Source organism: Leiobunum rupestre, chromosome 4 (genome assembly GCF_980474605.1).
Source record: "Leiobunum rupestre chromosome 4, qqLeiRupe1.1.hap1, whole genome shotgun sequence".
In the NCBI taxonomy this organism is placed as follows: Eukaryota; Metazoa; Arthropoda; class Arachnida; order Opiliones; family Sclerosomatidae; genus Leiobunum; species Leiobunum rupestre.
The window spans coordinates 55182841-55193537 of NC_143387.1; the positions used below are offsets into that span (position 1 = coordinate 55182841).

General features: G+C 34.9%; 3 protein-coding genes across 5 annotated transcripts; 1 reads left to right on the top strand and 2 right to left on the bottom strand.

Annotated features, from left to right (window-relative positions):
• Window positions 1–276: 276 nt before the first annotated feature.
• Window positions 277–3722, bottom strand: m-cup (ankyrin repeat protein mann-cup). Its single transcript, XM_090173322.1, has 8 exons — window positions 3704–3722; window positions 3223–3293; window positions 2978–3140; window positions 2512–2919; window positions 1959–2439; window positions 1490–1870; window positions 1252–1432; window positions 277–1180 (listed from the first exon to the last, which is right to left on the bottom strand). Exons 2-8 carry the CDS (start codon window positions 3265–3267, stop codon window positions 896–898), a joined length of 1944 nt encoding a protein of 647 aa, XP_090029448.1. The 5' UTR covers window positions 3268–3293; window positions 3704–3722; the 3' UTR covers window positions 277–895.
• Window positions 3723–4122: 400 nt separating this feature from the next.
• On the bottom strand, window positions 4123–6454 carry LOC149948339 (stAR-related lipid transfer protein 7, mitochondrial-like). Of its 3 annotated transcripts, none has more exons than XR_016480630.1 (9): window positions 6214–6454; window positions 5675–6135; window positions 5413–5618; window positions 5292–5341; window positions 5113–5223; window positions 4979–5023; window positions 4768–4905; window positions 4416–4704; window positions 4123–4314 (listed from the first exon to the last, which is right to left on the bottom strand). XR_016480630.1 is itself a non-coding variant. In XM_090173326.1 (9 exons), exons 2-8 carry the CDS (start codon window positions 6064–6066, stop codon window positions 4486–4488), a joined length of 1161 nt encoding a protein of 386 aa, XP_090029452.1. In that variant the 5' UTR covers window positions 6067–6135; window positions 6214–6454; the 3' UTR covers window positions 4123–4314; window positions 4445–4485. The 3 variants fall into 3 exon arrangements, 2 of the variants coding, with proteins under 2 accessions (XP_090029452.1, XP_090029450.1); XM_090173326.1 differs by having other exon boundaries at window positions 4445–4704; XM_090173324.1 differs by having other exon boundaries at window positions 4123–4704.
• RASSF8 (ras association domain-containing protein 8) lies at window positions 6367–8942 on the top strand. Its single transcript, XM_090173323.1, has 5 exons — window positions 6367–7813; window positions 7875–8041; window positions 8101–8328; window positions 8395–8554; window positions 8617–8942. The coding sequence occupies exons 1-5, from the start codon at window positions 6646–6648 to the stop codon at window positions 8721–8723; spliced, it is 1830 nt and encodes a 609-aa protein (XP_090029449.1). The 5' UTR covers window positions 6367–6645; the 3' UTR covers window positions 8724–8942.
• The last annotated feature ends 1755 nt before the right edge of the window (window positions 8943–10697 follow it).

Sequence of the window (10697 nt, forward strand, 5' to 3'; positions counted from 1 at the left end):
CGAGCTTACACGCGTTTAGGTTTGAAATTCGAAAATGACTAACTTCTGAAATGGAGCCAGTGTTTATAATACTAGGAGCAGTTCGCGGAGAGTTGTCAATCCGTCGGTATGGTTTACGTTGTCATTGGCGAAACAGACTATCATAAAAAAATTGGCATTGGGTGAATAGGAAGTTTCATACTTATGATAAGAGTGAATAAAAACAACTTTCTTTCAATATTATGTTTATAAACTAAAAATTGTAAATTTATAATTTTCTATCCAATAAAATCGAATTTCTTTTCATTAAAAGTACACATATAAAGCCACCCTTTATATTGGGAAATATAGGAAATGACAGTCATAATTTTAATAAAAATAGTTTTTATACAAAAAATGTCTAAGAATTTACAGGCCAAATGGTAGTAGTTAATGATAATATGGGCCCTGATATTTTTAAAATCTGATAACTTCTATTTCTATGGTGTCATTTCCCAAGGCAAGAAAGTAGCACTTAAAAATTATTTGACACTTTGTGGCTAGATTAAAATACAATAATATCACAAAAGATAATCATATCACGCATAACGCTTGGAAAACTAGGTTTTCTGGCTTATCTAATATTAAAACTGCCTAAATTTAGATTAATATTTATATAAAACCAAAAGATAGCGTAAGATAAATAGCTAAAGTAGGTTTTAGTCATTTATTACAAAGGTGTAGAAATGTCTAATTTAAAACAAATTTTTTTGGGATGACAAACCAAGGCTTAAAATTACCTAGTCAACCTCATCTAAGATTCTTAATTATACATAGAAAAAAATGAGATTTTTTTGTTTAGCAAATCTTAGTCAATTAAAGAAATATTTAAAATAAAAAGGGCAACAAATAAAAGATTCATTTTTCTAAGAAGTCATCAATGCACGCTTATAAAGCTCTCCAAATCAATTGGGACTTCGCCAAAATAACAGATCCGTTTTTCAACAATCTTCCTCGCTGCTAAACATTTTAAAGTAATGTGATCTAAGGGATTAATTATAGTAGGCTTTATTCCAGCTAGCATTCGGTGCGAAGAATTTCCATTCAGATTTCTGCGGTCCAGATGAGCGCCTCTCTTTAATAAAATTAGGATAACCTCGGGTCGATAATTTAACCTCATAGAGGCTATGTGTAATGCAGTACTTTGGTTATTGTTGACAGACTAACAAAAGAAAGAAAGCTGTGTAATTCTCGAATAATAAATGATTGGACCAAAAATTTAAAAATCCTTACTTCAATGTTAATTCCGCAGTCTAATAGTAGCTCTACAACTTCTACATTTGGGAAAACGTCGGTTAACGCATCTTCAAAGAAATTTTGACTCTTTAACGTATTATCTCGGGAAACTGCCAAATGTAGTAGAGAATCCCCGGCAGAATTAGTAGGGGTTATTCTAATAACCCTATGTATTAACCTAAAAAAGGTCTTCCATTAGTTACATTCCAATACTAATTTAAAGCATTATTAATACCTTCGACTTTCAAGAATTTGTTCTTCAGTCTTGGGTAGTTGATTAAGGATGAAAAACAAATGAGTCATAATCTTCAGGATTTTGTCAAAATTATCTTGCTGCTTTTTAAACACGGGTCGAATGTTGAGCAAGTGAATGCAGTACTCAAATTGGTTGACTAGTAGCTCAATAATACCCATAACATCTTCGTAATGGACTTGTTCCCGCAACAGACCAGCTGTGTGTTTCTCATTTAAATCGAAGAAAAGGCGCACAAGAGTTTGAGCGTTAAACCAAGCTTCTCCGTGAACTAGAGTATCCTTTTGAACCCTAAGTTCCAGAGCATAGCGCCATAGATCAATACACCGTTGATGTTGTAGACTATCGGCGTAAGCAGCTCCTCTGTTAATGAAGAAATAATAAATGAGTGAGGGTGGCACAAATTTAATTTTGTGGCACACTAATAAACCCTGATTTTGACAAAACTGACCTGTACATCAAACGAAAAATCATGTCTTTATGCGTTGTTCCTAAAACTCTTTCCGTAATGAGCAGTGACTGAATATGCATGGCATCCAAATCGTAGGATAAGTTCTCAAGCTCTTCAAACGATTCAAACTCTTTCCTGAAGAGGTAAGCCGCTTTTGGAATGACATTTTGAGGTTTATGTAAAGAGTCGGGACCAAAGCCGTGCTCGGTAATACGTCTAAGTTTTAACCCGTTTTTCCAGCAACTAATTGCGATTTGTATATTATGATGCTCGTCTAGAAAAGTCGCCCCTAATAGTTCTTGAGCTTCAGCTTGTCGTTCCAAGCTATAGTCCAAGTTATCCAACAAATATTGCACTATCTCGGTCGCGCCTTTAAGACACGCTGTTTGCAGGGCATCATCTCCATAACGGCTTTTTAAGTATGGATCAGCTCCGTGTTTTAAAAGTAATAACATAGTTTCTGAGCGATGTTCTTGAATAGCTGAAACACGAAGTAATTTTAATTATTTTAGAGCTTTGAAATGTGGGTAATGTAAAAAAACAAACAGCCCACCATAATGAAGAGCGGTTTTTTGCTGGATGTCCTGGGCATTCACATCTGCTCCGTGCTCTAAGAGGAACCTACATAGATTAACACTTTGGACAGAGTTGATGAGGCAAGTTCCCCCATTATGATTTGGTTTAAGAATATCAGCTCCATTTTCCACAAGGTATGTAACTACATCCAAATGTGTCATAAAGCAAGCCGAGCGCACAGGTGTGGAACCAGTATCAGAAACTGTGTTGACATTTGCTCCGTGTTTAATCAAACATTGGACAACCGCTAGTTTTCCAGCCACACTAGCTGCCCACAAGGGACTCACATAGTGCAAGGTACGGTCATCTGGAACTTCGTACATCCCTCTCTGCTCAACATCAGCATTGCACATGCTAATCAAATACTCAACCACTTCAACATTTCCTAAAATGAAATTTGGAGTTTAGATAAAAAAAAATTGGGTTTGAAATAGTAATTGTACCTTTTTTACAGGCAAGAAATAAAGGACTGCAGCCATTTTTTAGCCTGGAGACTATTTCTTTCCTATCATCACGACTGAACCTTTCTATCTTGCTTCTAAGAACGTAAGTCAGCTTAGCACCTGGTGCATTCATACGACATTCTGTGTACAAATCATTGAACACCTTTTACCAAATAAATGAAAGAAAAAGAAAAATTATTCATGAGTAATTGAAAGTGAATGATTTTAGCAATATATCAAAAAACCTGATCTTTCAAGGTAGCTTGCTCTTGCTTTGTTGGAGAAAACATTTCCACTAAGCCTTTGCTTATCTCAACTATAATATCAGTGGTTTAAAAAAAATGAAATACACTTAAAATTCAGTTAAAAATATTCTATTTCGAATATTTAAATGACTATTAACGTGTAAATAACTAAGCTTTGAAGAACATTTTCGCGTTTTGATCAAAGTGAAAGCAAAAAATACCACCCAGCTGGGCTAACCATTTTACTTGACAAAGCTTAGCAAAATGAAAATGCAAACTTGTTGAGTAGAAGCGCGTATTTTACTATTTTTTTCGAGTACACTAAAATAATAAGCTATAGTTTATTTCTCGAAAAATTTACTATTAAACTATAGTTCGAATGGTTTAATTTTCTTAACTATTATCATAGTATAAATAACGAAAAATTAATATAATTTTAATAGTTAAATTAAACTATTTTCTCAAGAAAAATGAAGTATACCTTTAATACATTTATAGTTTAAATAAATCATAGCAAAGGCTATTTTAATTCTTTACGATAATAGGTTAATTAAACTTAATAATAAATATTTCAACTATTTTATTTTTGACAAATTTTGAAAAAAAAAATAACTTGTAGTTAGTACACGGGACATATCTAAAAAAATCGAGGGGTCCGACATTTGGAATCTCAGTGATTATAGAAATCAGAAACTGATTTTGAGATGTCATAGTACAATATTTTCGTGTTGATTTCTGTATTTCTATGCTGCTTTTGAGATTTGGAAATGATTTTTGCCCAGATTTCGAAATATTGAAGTTGATTTCAAGATTTCTATAATCATTTTTCTCTAGTGTAGGGGATATGTAGGAATGTGGGACCCCCCTCACAAAGCAAAACAGTCACATGATAGTGTGATGATAATTTTATTATTACTTTCTTTGCCTTACATGAGTTATTTTACAGAATTGCTTTGAATTTTATGAAATAGGTGAATATATACCGGTTTGAGAGCAAATAAAATGTACTTATCTAAATAGGTTATATGGCAACAGAACTAAATTAAAAGATATCACTTAATTTAGGTTCTTGATGGTCTCACTCTCTCTACCCTGAAAAAAATGTTAAAAAAAGCTTTAAAAATATATTTAGGCTCCAGTTCATTCACTGATAATTTTTATATTATCCCTCAAAGCTACACAAAGGCACAAACCTATTTAGGGCTACAATTTTCTTAAGTACCTATTAAATTATCATAAAGAAAATTTTTCTATATAAAACTTTCAAGCATAAATTTGCCCAATTCCAGTGGAGTTTTGTATCGAATTATGGTGATTGGAACTAGTTAATTGCGAAGGTGTCTGCGCGTAAAACCCTCTTGCGGCACTGTGTAATTTTTCAACAAAATCTGGAACGCCCGTTGATGCCATCCAATTATAAGCTGGAGCTGGGAAAGCAGCTTCGGGATCGTCAAAATATGTTAGCAAATAATCAAATCCAATCTGTAAATAGGTAGTTTTTTAGCATACAAATTGTGATAATTTTATAATACCAGATAATTTTACATCATCAAAGTTTTTGTGTGGTCGGATGACCATTTGGGAAAAATATTTTTTTACACGAACAAATTTTTGGTCAACAGGACACTCGGGATGGTCAGTAGCTCTGGACATCAAAACCATAACTTTGTTGTCAGGGTCAATCTAAGAAAAAATTGTTTATGCTTGTATAATGATATCAATTATAACAATAAAACATTATCATAAAAAAATATACCATATATTTCCGTATGTATACATATTCTCTGCTATACATTGGATACTAAAAAAATGAAACATTTGGTTTTTAAATTTAAAAAACAACCTTGCGTTTTTTTCCCAAAAAATATGAACATTAAACAAAAGAATCACCGGATAATGCATCACCCAATGAATAACTTCATTTCCATTTGACTCATCTTTATCAATGACGTCCAGTTTAATGACTAATTTATCCCACTTTTTACGGTACTCTGTATCCACCTTCATAATATAAAAAGTTGGTTCTCAATAAATTGTACATTCTATAGAGATAAAAAAATTATAAAAACCTGGACATTGAAAAAAGCTCTAGCTGGTATATCACGGAAGGACCCAAAAACTGACATCACAATGAAAACCAAATTACGAAACTTATTGAGTGATAAACTATTTTTGAATGTAACTATTTACCTTTGTATTCATAAAGGTAACTGCCAGCCACAGCCTTTCTCCAAACATGAAGGTTTTCTTTTGATATAACTGGTTCCCAACCTCCGTTGTTTAGTAAATGAGTGGACCACGTGTTTTCAGGTTTCTGACAATTGGTTCCATTATTTCTACTGCTATTTTGAAACTGCTGAGACTGTTGAAGTAGCCTTTCAAATTCAGCTACGCAACTGTAATGTAAATAACATTATTTCTTTTATTTCCATTAAATTGGATGTTTTTGCACCTTTTCATTTCATTTTCCTTAATGCCTTCTTGTTGCCAATTGAAAAGCGAAGCTCCAAGTAAAAAACCCAATGATTTTGTGCGACTGCTTTGCCATTGTGTAACTAATCGCGACACCATTCGCTGTATAGCGCGTTCAGTATATATGCGACGATATAGATTGATTACTTGAGTCAGTCTTTGAACTCTTTGAGCAGCGTAGAAATTGAATTGATGTGTTAGAATTTCACCCAAACAAACCAGCTTGTCGTTACACTTTTGAGACATTGACTTCCACAGAGCTTCTTTTTCAATGTGCTTGACAAACCTTTTAGATATAAAACTTCTACTTTGGCCAAATAAATTGAAAAGTTTGGCAACATTAATCGTTTTGAATTGTTTTGGGACTGTCATGATTTTTGGGATATTTTGATTGAATTTAGCTTGATTAAATTTGCTTCCAGGGTTTTATAGTTCATTCCTCTGGAAAGATAAAGATATTTACTACAATTTATAATTAAATTATAATTTAGTTTTCCAATAATAAACCTTTAGGCTTACCAGTCATGCCAGACGTGTTGCGTAAAGCGGTGTGCTTTGCACCCTTGGCCTACATGCACGGTTATGGACGTCTGCATAGATAGAAGGCTGACATTGCCGGTAACCTTGCCCGCCATTTCCGGTAAGCTAGCCTTCTACAATGTTTCGAATCGTCACGTCTTCAAAAATGTCAGCTTTCATCTGTGAGGTCAATGAAAGCGTAAATAAACGACCGTGAACTCCAACGACCCTTTATGACCTTAGGCTAGGGCAGGGTTGTCAGCCAACAAGGGACGAGACGAGTCGTGAGCGTTTCCTTTCTGTAGACGATTTGTTGTTCCTTGTATTTATCGAGGAACTTGAACTTCAAGATGAAAGTTATGAGTAATTTAGACCGAAATATTGTATTTTGAAATTAAATTAGTAAGATTTCATACTTCGAAGATCCATAAGATGGAATTGAAGGTTTGGGTGGAAGGAATTCAAAGAGTGGTCTGTGGTGTAAGTGAAACAACGACTTGTCAAGACGTGGTCTATGCTTTGGCTCACGCAACTGGACAAACTGGGAGATTTACTTTAGTGGAGCGATGGAGACATAATGAACGACTCCTCCCACCACAAGAATATCCTCTAAAAGTTTTAAACAAATGGGGTGAATATGCTAATGATGTTCAGTTTATACTAAGACGTTCTCACAGTGACAAGAAGAAATCTTCTCAAGGATGTGGAAATAATTTTTGCTCGAGTGCGATACCCGTAAATCCTAATACCAGCGCTACAAATAAAAGACATCATGAACTGCGATCGTTTTCACCAACATCCCCGCCACCGCCAAATATCCAACCTTCTTCCGCTAATAAATTGGAAATTAAGAAATCGCTTACATTTAGCGGAAGTCACGGAGGAAGTAGCAGCGAGAGTGGCCAATCCACACCCAATAACCATCCAGCATTAGCTTCACCCAAAGTTGAAGAATACCACAGAAACAACAAAAATAGAGGCGATGTACCAAAAGGGGTTGTAAAAGGAGTGCCACAAAAGAGTTCAGATCACTCTCACGATTCCATTGTGAAAGTCAAGAGCGACAGACCAAAACAGCCACCCTCGTACGATGAAGCTGTTTCTCGGTCTTCCAGACATGCCCAATCTAGTCAAATGCATTCAACTGCACCACCCGCTGCCCCATCCCCTTTATTGTTAAACCCCAATATAGGTAGTGATGAAGACTCTCCTACCAGTAAAAGACGCCACGTTGCTCATTCAAATTTATCCCCAACTCGTATCCAACCAAATAGAAGTCTTGACAGATCCAGTTTACCTCGAGAATTATCAAATAAAAGAGAAAGTCCCATTGTGGCTAATATTTCACCTAACCGTGGACGTGACTCTCACAAACAATACAGCCCCATACCAGACTTGCCCAGCCCCACAAAGAATGTCGGTAAATCACGAAAAAATATCGCAGTTCAGTTAGACAGAGATGAAAGCAAACAAGATCAAATGGAAAACCAATCAAACGAGCCTGTAAATGATCCCCAGTTTCGAGATCTCATTCGTCTCGTTAACTTACAAAGGGAAAAATTAAACAGCCAACACGCGGAGTTATCACAATATGATTCAGGTTGTTATAAACAAGTCATTTAATTAAAGTTTTCAATGGTTAATTTTATTTCTTCAAACAGAAATTGTGTATTGGGAAAGTAAACTTCAAGAGCAAGAAGAGCGTTTAGCAAATGTCGAAGATGAATTACACCTCTTAGAGAAAAAGAATTCGGAACACGAAGAGGAATTATCACAATTGGAGGAACATCAGCCCCTAATTTTAGATTCAATAGAACGAGGCCGACAAGTAGCTTTTGAATTGTTAAATTTAAATAATATAGTAATTAATATATATTTTTTTTACAGGAGGATAGATCGCTACGTTCTAAGTTATCAGTGATTAGGGCTCAGTTGGCAAACTGCGAGACTGAGGTGTTACAATGCAGACAAAAAATGAGGCAACTCTTGGAGGAATTGGCTGAGGAAAGAAGAAGGGGTGTCGCAGAAAGAGAGGAACAAGAAAAAGAGAATAAACGACAATTACAAGATTTGGAGGAAGAATTAGTTAAACATAACGTAGAGACTGACAAACAGGTTAAAAATTTACCTAAAACTATCCTTGAGTAGCTTTTTTTTCTAAAATCAAATTTTTTTGGGTAGCAATCTACATTGGACAAGCTAGAGGAGGAGTTAAAACAATTGGAGAACAAAATTGGTGAAAAGAAACATGAAGTTGACAAAGTTACGGAAGATATGCGTGAAGCCAATTTACATTCATTATCCATGACTACATCAGAAGATATCAAATACGTTGCTGATGGTAAACGAAAAACCTAACTTTAAAAGTAAGTTCTTATTTAGTAATTACCTGATTTATTGCAGGAAATTTTCACAATCGTTCAGGAAGTATGAGACGCATCATGGGTTCTCCGAGGCAGTTGGAAAATGCTGTACCAACGAGTAAAAACCCTCACGGTGTTTGGGTCTAGAGATAATTTTTGTTGCAAATTCTATGTATTAAAATATTTGTAAAATTTAATAGAATGTTTTAATAATCGTGCCGGAAATATTCGGTTTTTGTTAATCACATTAGTATCATTTTATCTTTCACGAAAATCAAGTTATTTGCAAATTCAATAAAATTTACATAGATAAGCATAGTAGTTACGTGTGTTTATCGTATGCTCAAAAAAAAATTAAAATGCTTCAAAGTTATAAGATAGTATTATGTATTTGAATTTACAGTATTGTTTGTTAGTACAATATAGCTTGTAAACGTAGCATTTATTGGATTATTAAAAAGTTTATATTATATAACGTTTTTGTTTTTTGATGTTACAGTTGTGGCATCAGGTCCTAGGGTGAATTCTAGGGTTGTGCGAGTACTCGAACATCATCGATTACTCGGCATTTTTTTAAATCGAGTACTCGAACTGGGGGCTTATTCTGTAAATATTCGAAATCCAATTTTCGATCGAAAACTAGATTTCGAAATTCGAGATCTCGACGAATGGTATTCGGTAAAGATTTCGAATAAGCATAAATCAATGCAAATTGTCGAAGTCGATTTCGACATGGTATAGGGTATCGAGATCGAATTCCCATTCGATTTTTTACAGAATCGCCCCCCTGGATCTCGAATAAGTAATTGAAAAACACTCATCGATTATCGAGTACCAAAAAATTGCATAGTCGGGTACCCGATTACTCGAATAAGCTGCTCTAAGTTCAAAGAGGGGTTTTTGCCACTTTTTGGGGTGGAAATAATAAACGGTACCTACAAAGGCTACAAGACGTACAAACAACAAATGCTTTGAATGACCTTGGGGATGGATCACGGTTTTTAATACGTAGGGCACCTGCGCTGTTTTTCTTCTAACAATATTATTAAGTTATAGTTTGGAGTGTCTCTTAGCGAGTTTGGATGTCGGCCGGCGTTAGAACTTAGGAGTCTTAACTTCCTAAGCAATATACGGACAGACGATACATTCATAATTTAAAAAAATATATATTGTTTTGTTATTTTACTATTAATTACTATAATTAGGCTAGTAGCCTAGTATACTAGTGTTTTATATCCCACTAAGGTTACTAAAGTTCTGGAAACTGTGGTTCGTTTAAATTAAAGGAATATTTTTCAGCATTAAAAGCAAGTTTATACTCATTTTAAATTGAATTTCCTAATTATTCGAATAAAACCAGCTCCTAATCACGTACACTCGATAACCCTACTCGTTAAAAATATTACTCGAGGTTTTTTCTGAATTACGGTCGAAGTTGCGTTATAATAATCGCTTGATGCATTTTAGGTGTTTCCTAGTTTCAACGAAAGTTTGTAAACGCGATAACTTCTCAACCGTTGGTTCTAGAGGGATAATTTTTCCACTTTCTAAATATGAACCGACCATTGTGAATTCAAAAACGCGCGAGTCTATGCCGTAGAACCAATATTTAAAAAATTGTCAAAAAATTAGTTTTTAAGGTTCCCGCCAAACTATTAATTTTTGGCGGACGAAACCGATAAATAACGAAAGATATTGGAAAATAAATAATAGTTGCAATTGGTTTCATCGATCTATCTATTATAGTTTCCTAGCAGAATTAAAAAGAGAGCAAAAATTTCACATGTCGAAGACTTTTTAAACAGAGTGTACAAACACAGCCACCGTTACACAGACCTTCAAATCCAAAGACTAATAATGTAACATTTCGACCTATTCAAGCAGAATCACTTCAAAAAAATAAACCCCCTCGAATTAATTAAGTGGTCCAGTGGACTACTAACCCCCCTCCGATTTAATTAATAAACTGGTCCGTGCAATTTTTAAACTGGTCATTTGCCCACTGCCACCGCTTTGTTTCTCTCGCTGGGTTAGACGCTCTAGCGCCTGCTGCCGTCGGAAGGGCAAAATTCGGAAATTTGTCTTCCCCCCGCCCGTAAAACGTGCAGGGTGAAGGTTCGT